General features: G+C 52.9%; 2 protein-coding genes across 11 annotated transcripts in view; both read right to left on the reverse strand.

Moving 5' to 3' along the window:
- Positions 1 to 202: 202 nt before the first annotated feature.
- Nudt16l1 (nudix hydrolase 16 like 1) lies at positions 203 to 2534 on the reverse strand. 3 transcript variants are annotated; one of them, XM_028894857.2, is made up of 3 exons: positions 1905 to 2534; positions 1563 to 1823; positions 203 to 1022 (listed from the first exon to the last, which is right to left on the reverse strand). In XM_028894857.2, exons 1-3 carry the CDS (start codon positions 2328 to 2330, stop codon positions 801 to 803), a joined length of 909 nt encoding a protein of 302 aa, XP_028750690.1. In that variant the 5' UTR covers positions 2331 to 2534; the 3' UTR covers positions 203 to 800. The 3 variants fall into 3 exon arrangements, 2 of the variants coding, with proteins under 2 accessions (XP_028750690.1, XP_028750691.1); XM_028894858.2 differs by having other exon boundaries at positions 1487 to 1823; XR_005090327.1 differs by having other exon boundaries at positions 911 to 1022; positions 1446 to 1823.
- A 96-nt stretch (positions 2535 to 2630) lies between these two features.
- Positions 2631 to 18551, reverse strand: part of Mgrn1 (mahogunin ring finger 1) — a 52237-nt gene continuing 36316 nt past the window's right edge. For 2 of the 8 annotated variants that reach the window (XM_028894849.2, XM_028894850.2), the window contains exons 10-18: positions 17702 to 17861; positions 15508 to 15617; positions 13929 to 13994; positions 12268 to 12494; positions 9776 to 9899; positions 9412 to 9454; positions 8249 to 8347; positions 6271 to 6315; positions 3915 to 4014 (exon numbers count right to left, since the gene is read on the reverse strand). In XM_028894849.2, the coding sequence (XP_028750682.1) occupies positions 6275 to 6315; positions 8249 to 8347; positions 9412 to 9454; positions 9776 to 9899; positions 12268 to 12494; positions 13929 to 13994; positions 15508 to 15617; positions 17702 to 17861 (870 nt within the window). In that variant the 3' untranslated portion in view covers positions 3915 to 4014; positions 6271 to 6274. Of the gene's footprint in view, positions 4015 to 6270; positions 6316 to 8248; positions 8348 to 9411; positions 9455 to 9775; positions 9900 to 12267; positions 12495 to 13928; positions 13995 to 15507; positions 15618 to 17701; positions 17862 to 18551 lie in introns of all 8 variants that reach the window. The other 6 variants (XM_028894845.2, XM_028894846.2, XM_028894851.2 and 3 more) reach the window with 3 other exon arrangements.

The following is an 18551-nucleotide window of genomic DNA, read 5'->3' on the forward strand; positions in this document are numbered from 1 at the left end:
GGGAATTTTCTAGTGTAGCAGTGGTTCTGGACAGTCTGTAAGTCGGCCAGCAGCGACATCCTGTCCTACGGGGTGCTTCCATCTAGGCCACCACGACAAGGGCTGAACTCAAGTTACCAGCCAGACTGGTTATCCTCAGTGCTCAGAGGCTCCACACACCTCAAAGAAAGATGTGGCCATGCCACCCAGAAGCAAACACGAGTATCAGAGGAATGGCTTTATTGTCTTCCTGCTTCCTCAATTCCAGAGTTGAGCCAAAGCCCTCCTGGGGAACCAAGCCATGTGGGGCACAGCCACTCTGCAACCAACCCACAGTTCACACACCAAGAAAGAAAACTCTTAACAGAAATCCAACAACCCAAATGAACAACAGCCTATGGCAAGCTGGATCAGGTTCTGGGCTAAGGGAGAATGATCTACCAAGGGTCACCTCCATTGAATGAAACCTCTGACCAGTCCAGGAGCCATGTACCAACCAAGTGGTTGTTACCTTGGAAAAGTGGGCTCTAGCTGGGCCTTCACCCATCATGAACAGACTCACACAGGACAGTCTGAGCCTTAGGATGGTTGAGAACATCCTCAGCTTAAAAAGCCAGGCCAGGCCACCCCACTGAACAACCTGAGAGGGTAGCGAGGTCCCAGGGACTGCTTGGGACAGTAAAGATGAACAGCTGCCGGCTTGTCCCTTGCAGTCAGAAGGGGAGCAAAACCAAACACACTAGAAGGCACGCTTCTCGGGAATTCCTGGGCCTGTGGGCAGAGATGGCCAAGGGAGGGCAAGAACCCCCACAGGAACCTCCTCAGGATGAGGCCGGGAGCAGCTTTTCTAGGGCCTTCTTCTGTTTCTCTGTGGCTGAGGCCAAGGCCTCAGCCAGCTTTTCCGAAGGCATCATGTTGAGTACCTTAAGGGCAAACAGGAGCTGGTACTTGGCAGTGCTGACGAAGGCATTGCTCAGGAAGTTAGGAAAGCCTCCTACTCGATCCTTCTGTGTGTACAGCGGGACACGTACCAGGCCCAGCACCTGTGGGACAGAGGGCATGGGGTAGGGCTGGGCTCTCCTTAGAGAGGTAGGACCTGGCAGAAAAGCCTGTCCACCACCAGTTTGCCAGCGAGATGGGGAGACCCAGGCAGGATCTGGCCAGGCAATCCAAGTAGCAGTAAAGCCTATGCACTCCCTACCCTGTCTGCCACCACCCACCATCCCTGGTCTCACTCCAAACCCCTTAGGCCAGAGAATCCACAGATCCCGAAAGCTTCCACATTACCTCTCAGGAGACAACCCCAAACCCTACAACCTAGCCTTTTTGGTCTGTCCTCAATTTCCCGAGCAGGCCCTTGACAATCCCTTCTTCCCAGATCCCATGCCCCACTCCCAGGATTGACAATGGCAGGCAGCAAGGCAAATGTAAACAACCCCGGACCCAGATCCCAAGTCTCTTCCTACCCAGCGTGGCCAGGGTGGGGACCCTGAGGGGCACTTGTTACCCATCGGTGCCTTCTGTGGTGCCAGAGCCAAACCTCAGGAGTGGGAATGGGGGCGGGCCCCAGGCGGTGGTCCCACCTCCAGACCGTGGTCCCGTGAGTGCACAGCGCTGATCTCCACAGCATGCAGCTGCTCCAGTGTCAGCTGCCGTGCATACAGATGTGCCACCACGCGTTGTGGACCCTCAGTCAGGTGTGAGCTCAGGTAGTCAGCTTCGGTGAGGCGCAGGCCGCCCAGGCCCAGGCCCAGCACCCGGTTCAAGCCATCCTCCAGCGACCAGAAGCGCCGGTCCACAAACCCCCCAGGGAAGCCCAGCAGCCCGTCGAAGCGCATCTGCATCTGCAAAGCAAGCCGGATCAGGACGAGGGGTCCACAGGGCGTCCCGAGTCTGTCCACCCGTTCGCCCACCCAGTTCCTCACCAGCACTGAGAATCGCATGGGAATACGACCGAAGAGCTGCCCGGGGTTAGCGGCATACAACATGGCGTGGCACGAGTGGCTCCAGCCGGGCCCCAAGCGCATTGCTTCCTCCCGGCTGATCTGCTTCAGCTCCGGAACCGTCGTGGTCGACATCTTGATACGCTCCAGGCCCACCGCCCAAATGAGCATGCGCGACCCCGCCCACGACACACAGGCCCAATCCGCGTGCATCCACGTGCATGGGCCCGCCCCCACCAATCCTGAAAGCCTGGGGCTGAACACAGAGCAGACCGGAGCCCCTGGCGAGAGGGTGGAGTTCGCCACCCTCCAAGCTGCACAGGAGACCTCACCCTCAGACCAGAAAACTACAATTCCCAAGACGCACCGCGTGGAAGCCAGGTCACCAGAGGGAAGTACACTGAGCATTAAGATGTGCCAATCTCCGAGGCCTGGACATCCCTGAGAGGACAGCTTCAAGTTTCAATATCCACCTCATCTCTTAGAGTGCAGATTTTCCCCTGGGCCTCCACCCCGAGCTTGTGACACAATAGCAATGAACCTTTGCCTGTGTTTGGAGGGGGGTACTCGCTGCCCCTCTCACACAAGCAGATGAAGGCGACACCAAAATCTGTCAGGAGCTACCAGAAGCCACTCAGTGTCCTGCCACTACATCAAGGAACAACTGTCTGCCCACGGTGCTGTGCCAGAACAAAGGCACACGCAGAATATTGCTGCATGATTTTATTACTATAAATATACAGTAAAAACAAACAAAAAACTAGCCAATCAGAGTACATCAAATGATAGCACATGTGAATCTGAGACATGAGAGTCTGTAGTCTGTATCCCATCTTTCAAAGTACTGGCACCAGTACCACGGCCAGAGGCCAGGGTTTTGGCAGGTGAGGGGTGGGCATGCACATGCTGATGTGTGTGCATATGTGTGCGTTCAGCAGGAGAGGGCTGATGGATGTTCAGACAGGGCTCTGCTCACTGGCTTACCAGAGTCCAGGCCAGCCACTGCTAAAAAGGAACAGAGGCAGAGCCAGAGCTCAAGCAACCCTGAGCCTAAAAGGGGGCTCCATGCATTACTACAGGTTGTCACCTGGGTGAGTGGCAGGGCAGCTCCATACCCGCCTACCAGGGTAGCTGCACTGCCTAGGCACCTCTGCCCTGGGGCCACCCATGGGCCCTTTGCCTTAGAGGCTAAGTATCACCGGGACCCTGCTCCTAGGTGGGCTATGACAGGATCTCAGACAATAAACCAAGGAGAAACGCAAAAGGACGTGTAACTGCCAACGGGTTTGCTATGGGAGCTGCTCAGGCTCTTCCCTGGCAGGTGGTGGGCAGTGGCAGTGGCGCCCTGCAAGCGCGAACATCTCCATCTTGGAGGCATGTGAGGAAGTGAGTGAAACAGGACCTGTGAGGGGTACTGGATACCAACCACTGCAGATGTCTGTGCTGTTAACACAATCTCACCACCCAGGCCTTGCCCCCAGCTGCCCCAGCTGCCAGAGGTCACTAGTAGGGAGGGTCACCCATGGACAGGACATACATAAGGTGACAGAAGCAGCGACAGCCTGGCTGCCCTGGAGGACACACACGGGACAGGTAGACAGGCACCGTTTCCTTCATCAACCGTAACCTGGGTTGCCCACCTTCCAGAACTTCACTCCATGGGTAGATTCTCTTCTGCTGGTTTGCCAAGTGCTTAGAGCATCAACCTGGGCAGTTGGGGAGCCCCTCTAGGGCCTACGGCCCATGGAGAAAGCTGTCCTTCATCTTGTACCATTTACAAATATATCGACCATAGAAAAGGAGGGGTGGGGGTGGCGACCCACCGTGCACTTTGATCAAGGTTCACTATAGCCCCTCAAAGCCCAGTGGCCACATCAGGCTTGCAGACAGGAGAGGCCAGGGTCTCACTGGGCTCCAGGGAAGCCTCCTGGCAATTTTGGGGATACTGAGGGCTCTGTGCTGCTGGCTGAGCCAGGCTCTCAGAGTGGGGTCAGCTCAGTAGCTCCAGGCTCAGAACTAGAGCCACTCAGCAGAGGCCAGGGGGAGCTGGTGGTGCCAAGGCTGTGTGGCGTCTCCATGGAGATGGACCATCCTGTAGGGGGGAACAGAGGAAGGAGGGATCATGATGGGCTGTTGGTCACATATCTGTTCCCAACAACCCAGAGCCTCATGAGGGCAGGACCACCTAACACCCTCTACCTTGTAACCCAGGTACATGCCATCTGGCAGGAATAGTAGATGTGACATCATAGAAGGCTAGGGACCCTTCAGTCCTAGGCAGTAAGTTACATCTGTCACCTATACTGGGACAGATCACCCTTCAGCACTGGACAGTATACCTGGGTAGTCTCCTGCCCTGGACTACCATTCCTGGACCTCAGCAGCACAGTCTGGCCAAGGGCTTTGCATGTGGGTTAGCTGGAGCTCAGCCAACTCTAGCACAGGGAAAGTGAGCAGACGGGAACGAAGCAGGTGGGACTTGGGTCACCTGAGCGGGCAGCTCCACCAGAGCAGAAGAGGCCCCCGAGCCCGTCTGTCTTCCAGAGGCCCACTCTGCTTAGTCCCAGATGTCAGCTCTGTGGTGCTGTGTGGTGTTATCCCAGCAGCATCGGTGACACAGACAAACCAGTCCTACCCTCTTTTTTTAAGAGCTGTGGCTTCACGAGAGCCAACTTTATGGTGCAGTCCCCAGCTGTGACCTAAGTTTTAACTGAAGTCCAACCTAAATCCCAACACAGCTGCCCCTTCCTCCTACAGAAGCTATAACTAACAGCCTATTTGTTTCAGGAGCACAGCTCCAGGGGGACAAGCAAGTCCTGGGAAACCACAAACCCCAACAAAACCAAAGAAACCACACCAGGCCTGGCTCCCTGGCTGATGGGAGAGAGCTGCAGCCTAGACCCCAACTGGGCACTTTCCAGACAGGCTGTGTGAACCTGCCACGTGCCATCCTTCTGGGGAACCCCGACACGAAAGGCTACCAGCCCCTCTTTAAGAACTTTAAGAAAGAGTCCCGCTATAATATAGGCCTAGTCTTCAGGGGTGCTTCTCTAACCAGCAATCTGGGACACCTATGGCTAAGCAGCTACCTATCCAACAAGGCCCCAATCCCATTGGTCCCTAAGACTGTGTGTGTGTGGTGCTGCAGAAGGTTCCAGAGACAAGATGGACAGGTTCTCAGTGACAATGATGGTCTTGAGACAGGAAAGCTCAGCTGTGCATGAGAGAGTTGTATGCCAGATAAGGGAACAGAGGCCACAGTAACAAGTGAAGGGAAGCATGAAGAATGCTCCCTGGACAGGAATCAGGAGAGTTGGTGACAGGGCTCCTTTGTGTAGCTCTGGCTGTCCTGGAACTCAACTCTGTAGACCAGACTGGCCTCAAACTCAGATCTGTCTGCCTCTGCCTCCCAAGTGCTGGGATCAAAGGCGTGCGCCACCACACCTGGCTTTTTTTTTTTTTTTAGTACTTATTTTTATTTTCATTTTATGTATGAGTGTTTTGCCTGCACATATTTCTGTACAGAAGTTGCATGCCTGGTGCCCACAGAGGTCAGATAAGTGTGTCCAATCCCTTGGAACTGGAGTTATAGATGGTTGTGAGCTGCCATATGGGTCCTGGGAATTGAACCGGAGTATTCTGGGAGAGCAGCCAGAGCTCTTTAGCCCCACAGGATACAACAAACCCAGGAGAACATACATGTTCCACAGACAGGAGTGTTGATGGGAACAGGTGACCTAGAGTCTCCCATGGTTTGTGCAAATTTCAACAACTGCTTAAAGCCACAACCATAGCTGAGGCAGGAGGAATGTATATTAAAAGCCTATTTGGGCTACTTAATAAGTTCAAGGCCAGCCTAAGGAACTTTGTAAGACCCTATCTCCAGGGATAGAGACCTGTAAACAAGGAAAGAGGGCTAGGGATGTAGCCCAACAGTAGAGTGCCTCCTACCTAAGTTCAATCCCCAGTACTGAATTTTTTTTTAAAAAAAACCACAATGAGACTACTGCATGTAACCCCCAGGGTGCTGTTCCACACGTTCCTAGGCTCCCTGGTCCTCTAACTCCTTCCTCCTACCAGGGATAGCAACTCCAGAAGCCTGGGTTGAGTCACTGTTCGAAGGACCCTACATTATTACTTTGGAAGAGCCTGGATGGGAACCTATCCAGATGGGAGACCCTCTGGCTCCAAAGCCAGGACCCCAGGAGGCCACCTTTCAGACACGAAGGTGCAGTAGCCACCAGTGGGCTCTGGACTCTGAATCCAGAAAGAACCCTCAGGGGATTGGGCTCTTCTCTGTAGATATACCCAGCCAAGCCACCAGAAGTGTGGAGGAGAGGTCACGTACCAGCTTACTCCTCTATACCAACAGAGCAGGACTCGGGACCCAGGGCTGTGCAGAGAGGAGGGAGAGACAGATGGAGCTCAGTTAGCAGAAAGACATGGACTTTAGGGTCAAGGGTGGGAACTATCTAGAAACAGACTGCCCACACATCGGCTGCTGCAACCAAGTAGTAGTAAGTACAATCAGGACAGATCCTGGACAACGTTCTAACCAAGAGAGACATGTGTAGGTGTGAAGGCAACAGACATAGTTCTTCTTGTGGCTATGGAAGCCAGGCCTCTGGACCAGGGACCTAGCAGAGGCCTACTTTTTCACTGTTTTATGGACTTCCCCCAGCCTTGTTTTTTTCCATCTCCAGGGGACATGTATTCCGTGAATTCAGCTGCATCCAGGGGGTAGTCACTGGTGCCACTGTCAGAAAGTAAAGACACCAGCTGCATGTATGCTTCTCACAAAGACGAAAGCTATGCAGCCTTCTCTGACAAGAGCCAGCAGAAAAGACAGTAGGTGCCATCATGTAAGGAGAAACATGCAGGTGTGAACAAGAACCGCGCAAGCCCCTCCCCCACTCTCCACCCTCCAGGGCTGACACACATCAATGGTAGCTCCAACAGGAAGTGCAGAGGGAGCAACCTGGCCTGCTGTCACGGAGCAAGTTGTATAATGGGTGGTTCTCAGAGAGTGGCTAGGATCCAGGAGCAGTCCCCGCACAAAGCTGGCCAAAGGCAGCTCTTCTCCAGCTGAGCACGCAAATCTAGCTTCTCCAGGTGACTGCCTCCTACCCCCTCAGTGGACGTCAACGAGGACGGAGACCCTTGCCTACAGCTCTCTCTGTGGCCAGTCCTGATGGACTGAGGCCACAGAGGGGATTAAGTATTCTGTGCTGGACAGTAAAGGTGCCTTCAGGTGACCTGCAGGAGCAAAGCTCATACTGGTGACTCAGGAGACCCAGGGACCTCATCCAACTCCCTGCTTAGCCAAGTTTACAATAAAGATGGGTACTTGAGGTGCTTCCAAGAACACACTGGAACTGTACCCTGTAGGACATGCTGGTTCCAAACATGCTTCACCTATGGGTTTGTTTTGGTTAGGTCATGGTGATCCAGCAAGATGATCCATAGCTACCCTCCTGCCACCTGATGACCCCTGTGTTCCCAGTCAGCCTCTATGGGTCACTTCACATCTAGAAGAAAAGGGCAGATGGGAGGCCCTTTTCACCAAAGGATGTCACAATCACCCAATACCAAGCAGCTCTGGAAAAGTGAGCAACACTGACCTCAGGGCCAAGCAGGGAGCAAAGGCTTTTCCCTGACATGTGGGAGTAGCCCATCTCCTTAAGTAGCTGCTTCTAAGAACCAGTCTTAGAAGGTATAATGGCTGTTTATCAGAATTCCCAAGACCAGAGCAGTTTTAAGTTTGAGAGACCCACTTCTATACCCCAGATTTGGAGTCCCAAGTGTGAACCCCAAGTGTGAAGCTGAGGACCTCATCCCTGCAGAGCAGAGGACAAACCTTTAGAAAAGAACAGCAAGGCCCACTGCCTGTGGCCCAACCAGTATACCCCACACCCAGCCAGCTCTCTGGCCTGACCGGCAATGTGCTGCTGTACACCTGGGCAGTGGCCTGGGTCAGCCACAGGGGATAATAGGTCTCTCTGGCATGGGCCACAGATGGAGACTGCAGTCTCAGCAGAGTGAGACTGGCCTCCCTGGGCCTCAGCAGGCAGTACCAGAGAAAGGACTTTGTCCTGCAAACAGCTTGTCCTGCCCTCCTCAAGCCAAGTGCAGCTAGGTAGAAAAGAACCCTGAAGACTAAGCCTGGTCTGAGTCCTGCTGTGGGCCTTAGCAGAGTTCAGCTTAGAGTCAGAGAGATGACCTGGACTCTGAAGAGGTCCAGTAGGTCTCAAAGACTCCCCTTCCCTTCCCCTACCCTCAGAGACAGAGGTAGGCTCTGCCCAAATGTCTATACAGGACTTGGTTACCTGGTAGGTAGATGTCAGCAGGAGGTGCTGGCTGGCTGCAACCATGGTGCTGGGGGCTGCCATCCTGCAGGACATCATCAACAGAGGGCACACGACTCCCTGTAGCAGATAGAGGAAAGAGATCAGGACACACAGGTAGGGACAGGTCCTTGTGGCCCACTCTGACCAAATAAATTCCAGGGACCATAATGATGAGCGTATGCAAGAGGTGGGAGATTTTGTTTCTTTCATTTCAAAACCAATCTGTCTGGTGCCAGGTGGTAGCTGTCTTTTGATTTTCCTTGTAACTAAGTAGTCAGAGACTGACCCCATTAGCTGAGTGGTAGTGGGCTGCAGGGCAGACTTCTGGAGCAGCCCTGAGGACCATGGCTACTTTTGCCTCCCACAAGTCCTCAACAGCTTGAGCCTTTATTCCTGATGATTCCTGTAGGCGACTTTTCTGCCTAGGTCAAGAGCTCTCAGAGTGTGGGAGGAGCCTAGGCCCCTGGTGGGAAGCTGAGGTCCTCCCTACCTGAGACAGAAGATGGAAATACAAGGATAGGCTAGAGGGGCTGAAGACACAGCACATTGCTCCAAGAGGATGCCACCTCACTCGCACCCAGGGCCCAGGGCCCTGCAAGTGGGTCTCACATGGGGATGCAGAGCACAACAGAGCAGCTGCCATCACACGGGTCGGGAGTGCATCACCGCTCTATGGGCCTCACTGCCAGTCAGAGCCGTGTCCTCGTCAAGTGGTCTTGGGCATCCCCTAGATGCCAGCCATGAACCTTGCTTTACTTTTCTGTCCAGCAGTGACATGGTAAGGAATAGCAGAGGCAGACTTACAGGGCTCCTTAACCAACATGGCCAGCAAGAGGAGCAGGAAACCCAAGCCTCCTAGACTACCCATTAAGCCTCCACTACCTGGAGGTGAGGTGACACCAGCTGTCCTCAATTCATCAGGAACTAGACAGTCAGGCAACTCCAAAACACACCGGGACAAAGAACTCCAACACCTGGACAGCCCTTCTGGACACACGAGGTGCTGGCCAGTGACACAATGCCCTTACCGTCCCTGTACACTGACCATCCAGGTTCCTGAAGGCAAGAGCTGGGGGTCTGTCCCTAGCCAGAATCCAGAGCTTACCAAGGGCTTGGGGACAGACCTGAGAGAAGGGACTCACCTTGCTTTAGAGACGGCTCATCCACCTCCTCTGTTCCGAAACTCTAGGAGACAAAGAGGAAAGACCTCTGGTGCAGACATCCTCAGGCCAAAGGGGCCAAATTTCTGAGACTAGGCTGAGGGCAGTGGGCAGCAGCTGCCACCAAGGATACAAGCATGTTACTGGAAGCTAGGCTCCACATATGATCTTGCTTATAGGCCCTCAAAGTGACTCCACCACAGGGCACCCAGTGCACAGTCAAGGACACTGACTTGTCTGGCTGTGATGTCACAGTGTGGCAGTGCCTAGAGGGCTAGTGGGGGCTCGGGATCAGTGAGGGAGCCCAGAAAAGGCAAGCCAGGGCCTCATCAGAAGCAAGCCTCACCTCAGGGGAGCTGCTCTCCCGCAGCGCAAGCTCCACACCACTTGGTGGGAGAGGAGCATCAGAGTCCTCCGAAAGCTTCTCCTCATCCTCCTCGTGGATGGGGGATGATGGAGACCGAAGGGTGCTGGAGAGAGGAAGGAAGAAGGGCTGTAAGGGGCTAGAAGAGGAATGCAATCCTACCAAGAGCCACACGGGACCAGCAGCCTTTGCATACACACCTGGAGACCTGGGAAAGGCCTCTGGGGAGAGGTGGCTCCTCCGCAAAGATTCAAAAGCAGACCTGCCCAGGAGAGGCTCCCCAGGGAGAGGTGTACTTCAGCATAGGCCTGAACAACCAGAAAGGTGGACCTGCCCAACAACCTCCCACCCTCAGAGGTGACACCTGACATCAGAAGAGACGCACTGAGCCCCAGGCGAACAGCAGAAGGGACTGTGTACCTCTGGAGCTGCTCTGCCAGGGACAAGCAGAGGGGCCTGGGCAGTGTGCAGGACACAAACCTTTCTTTTACTTTTCTCCTTAAGGGAGTCAAGACAGTAAGACCGGCCAGCAACTCCATGCTAGTCTCCAAGGGAGCAAGACTGACTCTTGGCCAGCTGAGGAATATGACGCTGGAGAGGACTCTCGGGACACTGAGGGTGACGCTGGAGCTCAGCTCTGAAGCAGAGCACTGGCCTGGCATGTACATGGCCCTTGGATAAACTCCAGAAACACAGATACACAAAACCCACCTCTGACAGAAGATTATTATCTAGGGCACATAGAAGCTCAAAAAGTTGTACCCTAAACACCAAATCATCCAATCATTAAATGAATTCAAGGCAGTTTGCGAATGTAGCTCATAGCTCACAGTGGTGGCACATGCCTGCAATCCCAGCACTTAGGAAGTAGAGGCAGGAGAATCAAGGCTTCTAGGTCAGCCAACCTAAGGTGCATGAGAGCGTCTCAGAAGAATCAAAAAGAATAAAACTGCCAGGCAGAGTGGCTCACGCCTGTAATCCCAGCACTCTGGAGGCAGAGGCTGGCAGATCTCTGGGTTCAAGTCCAGTCTGGTCTACCCAGCTAGTTCCAGGACAGCCAGGGCTACAGAGAGAAACCCTGTCTCAAAAAACCTAAATGTGTGTGTGTGTGTGTGTGTGTGTGTGTGTGTGTGTGTGTGTGTGTGTGTGTGTGTAAGTGATTTGCATGTGATGGAACTAGAAGTTAAAGAAAATGAGCCAGATTCTGATTCTCTCATACGCAGAACTGAGATTTTAAAATAAGTATATTAACATGTAGAACAGAAGGGGACTGTGGGGAACAAGTGGTCAAAAAGGGGCAATGACAATATAGGGTAACAAGATGTACATGCAATGAGACTATTCAGGCAGAGGAAAGGAGCCAGTGTGGGGTGTGCGGGAGGTGTATGAGCACAGTAATGATACAGATGTAAGAAAATGTCACAGTGATTACCACAGTTGTGTATGCTAACTTAAACTATTAACAGTTTAAAAAAAAAAAAAAGGACAACCTAGCAAAAATATCCATTTAAGTTCTCATGCTATCATAAAAACAAAACATTGGTTACAACCTGTTGAAGTAGAAAGCCAATACAAATAGATACACAAGCAATGGAAAGAGCCACTACTCAAAACCTGGAGAGGGAACACACATTTGGCTCAGTAGACATGGTGGCGGCGGCGGCAGCAAGGTGTGCTGGCTAGTTTTTAGTCAACTTGATACAAACTGGAGTCATCTGAGAGCGGAGAGCATAAACCTTAAAAATGCCTCTGTAGACTGGGCTGTAGGTAAGCCTGTCCAGTATTTTCTTAACGAATAATTGGTGGGGGAGGGCCCAACTCATTGCAGGAAGTGCCATCCCTGGGCTGGTGGTCCTGGGTTCTGTAAGAAAACAGGCTGAGCAAGCCATGAGAACCAAGCCTGGAAGCAGCACTCCTCCATGGCCTCTGCATCAGTCCCTGCCTCCAGGGAATTGAATTGACACAGTAAGAAGAGAAGGTGTGAGCCAAATAAACCCTCTCCTCCTCATCCTTCCTTTGGTCACGGTGTTTTATCACAGCAACAGTAATCCTAAGACACAAGGTATATCTGCTTCACACCTCAGTGTCCCAGTTTCTGCTGTCACTGCTGGTTCATTGGTGAGACAGGTTTATGTGACCAGCTGCCAAAAACTCCTAGATTCAAATCAGCTCCCTGGGCAGGGACATGGCACAGGCCTGTACAATTTACTGACAGCAAGCAGTTGGTGTGGCTTTGGGGGCACTGGGAGTCTCAACCCAGCGCCTTTCCTGACATGCTGTTCTGCTCAGTGTTGCTGGCTGTGATCAACTAGAGAAGAGTCTGACCTATCAAGAAACAAAATGCATTGTGAAGTTCTGCAAGACCACAGAGGGACCTTGCAAGTTGCACGTGCACACTGAGCGCATCTTCTGACACCCTCTCTCACTCTATGTGATGACACACCTCACCAAGGGAGGCGGGGCACTGGCCTCACCTGTCTGGAGATTTGCTCTGTGGCTTCCCCTTCTGTAGGCCACTTTCTATGATTCGATCGAGTCCAGCGAGAGGACAGCTGGCCTGGGACAGACCATCTGAGATGCCTGAGTAGGTGATCTCCTCATAGAGGGGGGCTGATGGGATAGCCGGGGAGACAGCCCGTAGACCATTCAGTGCCTCAAGCAAGGAGATGGGTTCATAGCCAGGTGGGACACTGTCCGAACTCTGTGGAGACAAAGCCGGTGAGGAGGGCCCAGCCAGGATCCTTGCCACAGCCATAAGGCCCCAGAAATGGGACATTCTCCTCCTGAGACCTGCTTTGCTGACTGTGTCTTTCTCATGCCACCTTCCAGGGATTTAAGCCCCAACTCTTGGCGAAAGCTACCTTGCAGAGTGGAAGCTCTCCTGTTCAGGAGTCTCTCGGCCACCAGCTCCAGCACACACCCAACACCCAGATGTCCAGAATGATCAGCAAGGTCTGAAAAGCCACTGTTCCCATCATTGCCAAGCGTTGCATGGCTTGCTCTTCCCAGCTTGCAGGAGTGGAAAGTGTGAGTGAGGGGTTAGTGACAGCAAGAGCACTCGGGAGCAGGCAGAGCAGAGCCATGCCAGAGGCAGGAGAACATCACCAGTGCTGCTCTGGACCAGGGGAAGTATGGCCTCCGGCGACCCCAGCAGGGGTCAGTGGGAGTGTGGACGGGCACTAGCTACTGCAACCCTCATTAGGAGCAGATGGATGTGGCAGGGGTAAAGGAGAAGGAGCGTGCTCAGCTTGCAGAGAGGAGCAGTCAGGCCATGGAGTGCTGTAGGACTGTGCTGCACTGCCCCCACAGGCTCTCACCATCAAGTACAAGACAGTGCTCATAGTGCTTCCGACAGGAAGCTGGGCCTGCCCACCCGCAGCACTGTGGATAACGGGATGGGGTGGCACCCCTAGAGAATGGGGTGTGCACCAGACTGGTGGTGGGTCTTAGTCCTCTGGCTAACTCTCACCTATCCCCACCTGCCTTCAACTTAGAGGTGAACAACTGCCCCCAGCCCCACACCCTCCACAAAGGACAGACTCAGCTGTTTCCCAAGCTGCTTCCCTTAGTTACACTCGCTTTCAATGGGTTCTTTGCCAAGCCAGTGAAACTCCAGGAAGAGGTCCAGTCTGGCTGCTACCCAACTTTTGCTCTTCCTGTCTGGTCCCTGGGGTGCAGGGGAAAATGTCAGAAAACCAGAGTCCTTGGCCCAAAGAGTCAAACTTGAAGGGACAGCCAGCCAGGGATGCAAGACGAACAAGCATGCGGGGACGCCATGTGCAAAAAGAGCAGAGATGTCAGTTCCACCTTCAACATCCATTCCGCTGCCAGCAAGAAAAAAAAGGGAAACAGGGCACTCAGAAGCCACGGCGAGCAAAGCTGGCGAGGCGGCCGGTGCCTGAGGCTGACTACCACCTGGCACCAACACCAAAGAACGGGCTTTGTGCCAACAGACCTTCAGCTTTGCTTGTTCCACAAAATTCCCTTCCTGGGCAGGGACACCGGGACTAGGGAGAGCGGATTTGACAAAGTGTGTTAAATATATTAGCCTGGGGTTAAAATGACCTCCCACACTTGTTGGTTTAAAAATAAGGGTCTGGGGCAAAAACAGAGCTATATGACCAAACACACTTACTGTTTCCCTTTTAGGTTTCTTGCTGGCCAGGGAGGCAGGGTGCGACTTTGATTTTTTAAAGGGACACTGTCAAAATAAAAATCACATGTTTTACAACTTCTACCTCCACATGGCATGGGAGTTGGTGGGGCAAGGCGGGCCTCTGGTTTACTGCCCTCCATGCACGCCCAAGAATTCTAAAACTATAGCTGACCTTAAGACTACATTCAACACAAGAAAAATTCTGCATCAGGGCCCTGCACAGGCTGCCTGCACATACATAACCAGTTCCTGGGAACCCTGTAGTGGGTCTCACTCAGAGAAGAATCTAAGCTCAGCCTAACCTACTCACAGTCTGGGTCTCCCCAGAGCAAGAGGTCTTGGCCAAGGTGACCTGAGAGTGGCTGGGCTCACCATTACCTTAAAGACTCTCTGGAGACCTCATTTGGGCACTTCACAGGGCAGGGGGCAGAGAATAAGAACCCACTTAGGTACTTGGAACTCTGCAAAAGGCAGGTGGTTCCCAGGGCAGATTAGAGCTTCTGGCTAACTACAAATCAAGGTTACACTCACCCCGTAACTGGCTCACTCAGGATAAGAGGGCAAACAGAAGGGACCCATCTGACCCTCAACCACCCGTACAAAAGCGACATCAAGGCCAGCACTGCGGAGCACAAGCCCTCTGACACTCGGACCTCCGTCACTGGGCAGCCCCACCTCGGAGTCATTTCTCCTGCAACCCGCAGACACGTGGCTCTTCAACGGAAGCCCACACAGTCTGCTAGACGGCAAAAGTATTTTAGGGGGGTGGTGGTGGTGGTGGCGCACGCCTTTAATCCCAGCACTCGAGAGGCAGAGCCAGGCGGGTCTCTGTGAGTTTGAGGCCCGCCTAGGCTATAGAGCAAGATCCAGGACAGGCACCAAAAGCTATACAGAGAAACCCTGTCTCGAAAAATCAAAAAAAAAAAAAAGGTATTTCAGGGGCGCGCACGCGCACATATGTGTGTGTGTGTGTGTGTGTGTGTGTGTGTGTGTGTGTGTTGGGGGGCATGACCCATTGGAGGGGGTGTGCTACACCTCTTGTCCAGGCCCTGGGGCTCATCGCTCTTTCCTCTTAAAGTGGAGGCAAGGCCTTCAAAAGCCAGGAGTTCCTTCAACAGATGCACATGGGAACCCAAGAAGGCCTTGGCCCAGACTGAGCTCTCCCTCACCCCCCAACTACCTCAGCAACTCCTGCAGACTCCCACCCATTTCTAGGCATCTCTCCTGTCTCCGAGCCCTTCTGTAGGAGTCTTATGTCTTGCTCTTTAGGTCCTTTAACTGACAAGACCTTCCTGGTCTGCCTGAAGCCAGGCCTCCCCAGGCAATCAGTCTACAGAGGGACCCCAGGCTGAGACTGAAGGAGCCCACGGGCAGTGACACAGGTGGCCTTCAAAGAGCGTTGCCTAAAGCAACAGTGGAGATGGTGGAAACACTCAACAGAGCTCCGAGGAGGCCCCACCCTTGCCCAGCGGAGCCTGGTTCCTGATTAACAGTTCACAGGCCGCTGTGGGGGCCATGCCTGCCTAGGAGGCAAGCTGGAGGAGAAGAAAGCACTTACAGAGTGTTCATCGTGGTCCACACTCTGGGCCAAGACAGGGCTGAAGGAGATGGGAGACAGGGCCCCTGGCTTCTTCCGAACAGCCCGGATCTGCAGGAGAGCTCGGAATGCTGTGGCAGAAAGAAAGAGAGACATAAGAACAAGAGCAGAGTCTTCAGAGGCATGGACAGACACTCTAGACTGTGGACACTACCATTCACAGTGCCCAGAAACAAGGAACATGTTTCTAAATCAGTCAGAGGGGATCCTTAACGGACAGAATCCTGGACACTTTCTAAGGGTAGGCAGCTAGAAGACCAACAACTATTTAAGGACCCCTCTATTCAAGTCACAGTGGCTGTGGCCACCACTCACTCCAGTAGACTCAAACAGTGGGGACCACAGAGATCTCCGGACTACAGGCTCCTGCCTTTGATCTCTTCAGAAGGCAGGACAGGTAAGTGCAATGTCTACCACATAGACAACTGGGACAGACACTGGTTATGTACCAGAAAAGACAAATTAGGATAAAGGTCATCTCCTAGTGCCAGTTCTGCCTACAAGAGTGGCCCAGCAGGAGACAGGGTTACATTCCTAAGACACAGCAAGTGGAGGTGAAACCCCTGAATCTGTGACGAATGTGCCTTAAATCACTATCAACTAAGATATGCCATCAACAGCCGGGCAGTGGTGGCCCACACCTTTAATCCCAGCACTCGGGAGGCAGAGGCTGGCGGATCTCTGTGAGTCTGAGGTCATCCTGATCTACAGAGTTCCAGGGAAGGTGTAAAGCTACACAGAGAAACCCTGTCTCAAAAAAACCAAAACAACAACAACAACAACAAAAAAGATAAGCCATCAACAACCTGCACTCTGGTGCTGAGGAATCAGAGCAGGCCACACTACAACAGCCTCACTTCTCCACAACCATCCATACTTGGACACAGAGCAACCAGGTGAGGAAGGGCATGACGGAGAGATGGAACTGGGATTTGTGGCTCTGTATTTGCAGTCTAGCCTAGACACACTTGCTCCAGCCCTGCTCTGACCTCTGGGTCCCACCAGCACACTCCCAGACCACTCGAGGAGGCTGGGACAGCTGGGAACACTGGTGCTCAGCTTCCCTGACAGCATCAAGTGTCACAGGCTAAGGCCTGCAGTGAGGTCTTAGGACACCCTAAGCAGCTGTGTAGATTCAGGACGTAAGTTCACAGTGGGACAGTGCTGAAAGGACTGTTCCAGAAAGATGGCAAGTCCTGGCCACCCTCTTGACTGGAGACCACCTATGTAAGAAAAGGACCTCTCCTCTGTCACATGTGGGCACCAAAGCCTGCAAAAATCCAGGCTGGGACAATGTCTGCTTCCCTTGCAAAAAGGGCTATGAACTCCCTAAGCCAGCCCTAACCTGTGGTTTCCTGTTCTACCTCAGCTGAGACTCCCCTGGACACTGGGAGACCCAGACCAGGTACCACATTGCCCCTGTCTGTACATGCAGCCTGTCCTAATGACTCAACAGAGCTGCCCCAGTGCAAACTCACACAGTGCATGGACACACACCCGACTCTGAGCGGACAGGTACCATGATGTGCTACTTTCAGACAATGGGATCAAAAGCAGGAGCCAAGGGGGCTGGAGAGATGGCTCAGAGGTTAAGAGCACTGACTGTTCTTCCAGAGGTCCTGAGTTCAATTCCCAGCAACCACATGGTGGCTCACAACCATCTGTAATGAGATCTGGCGCCCTCCTCTGTATACATAATAAATAAATAAATCTTTAAAAAAAAAAAAAAAAAAAAAAAAGCAGGAGCCAAAACCCTACCATGTCTGAATGAAAAACCCATTTCTGACACTTGACTAGCCATGAGCTTGGGTGAGTTTCTCAGAGTCTACAAATGTTGGCAGACAACCTGACTACCACCTAGCACAATGTTCTGCTTTTGACTCACTTTAAGATTTTCAAAAATAGTTCCTATGTAACCTTGACAATAGATTTTGTTCAGAGATTAATCGGCCTGGTTCAAGTGTTATCGCACTTCCATGTCTTCCTTCTAATCTTTCCCTGTCCTGGAGGCAGGGGATCAACGTCACGCCTTTCACGAAAAGCTCATGGACTTTCCATTTCTTGTGTAATAGGGAGTGGTGGTCCCCAGACTGCCTGGAACGGGCAGCCGCAATTCTCCTGCATCTTCTCACAAACAGCCCTGGGTAATGCTCACGCAGCCGGCAGATGGGGCAGTTGTTGGCTTGGTACCGCAGCGTGTCAGCACAGGAAGTGCAGAGGCACAGGTGGCGGCAGGGCAGGATCAGTGTGTCCCTCAGGTCCGACAGGCACACCACACACTCACTGCTGTTGTCACTGTTCTCGTCATCGGACGGCTGTGGAGACAAGCGCCTGGGTGTCAGTGGCTTCACAAGAGCCTGAGGGTGGCTTGATGCTGCCTGGAGCATGCCCTCCTGTGTCTATGTGTGGCAAAGGAAGTAGGAAGTGTCAGGGACACAGCAGAGCTCTTCAAACGCCATGGGGAGAGCACCAGGCTCACACAGGGAGAGCCCTTGCCTCTGCCAACCCCAAACATGACAACTCCTTCTGCTGCAAAGAAAGGAAGGACAGCACTGAACCATGTGTCTTTCAACCACCATCAGTGAGCAGATCTCATTTGGAAACACTTTCGTTTCTATCAGCTTTCAGAAACCACACCAGGGCCTGGAAAGTGAGTGAGCAAATGTCTTAAACATGAATTGGGTTAACTGAACCTGCTTGGTTATTGGAACACTGCCACATTTAGCTATCTTTGCACTGTCTGGGGGTGCTTCTGAGCTATGGCTGCAGCACCAAGCAGCTGCCCTAGAAACCAGATGGCTAACTCGGCATAGTGGCACACACCTTTAAGCTCAGCACTTGGAAGGCAGAGGCAGGCAGATCTCTCTGCGCTTGAGGCCAGCCTGGTCTACATAGTGAGTTCCAAGGCCAGAGCTACAGAGTGAGACCCTGTCTTGAAAAACAAATAAACCAAATGGCTCATAAAGCCAAAAATACTATCTGACAATTTAGTGATTTAAACAACA

The sequence above is a fragment of the Peromyscus leucopus genome, chromosome 8b (assembly GCF_004664715.2).
Source record: "Peromyscus leucopus breed LL Stock chromosome 8b, UCI_PerLeu_2.1, whole genome shotgun sequence".
Taxonomy (NCBI): Eukaryota; Metazoa; Chordata; class Mammalia; order Rodentia; family Cricetidae; genus Peromyscus; species Peromyscus leucopus.

Bases quoted from the DNA above. Each gene is read 5' to 3' on its own strand.
- Nudt16l1 (XM_028894857.2), bottom strand. From the start codon at position 2,330: ATGCTCAGTGTACTTCCCTCTGGTGACCTGGCTTCCACGCGGTGCGTC. The intron at 1,824-1,904 runs GTGAGGAACTGG...CTTGCTTTGCAG, and splicing joins CCATGCGATTCTCAGTGCTG to ATGCAGATGCGCTTCGACGG. The intron at 1,023-1,562 runs GTGGGACCACCG...TCTGTCCCACAG, and splicing joins CACGGGACCACGGTCTGGAG to GTGCTGGGCCTGGTACGTGT.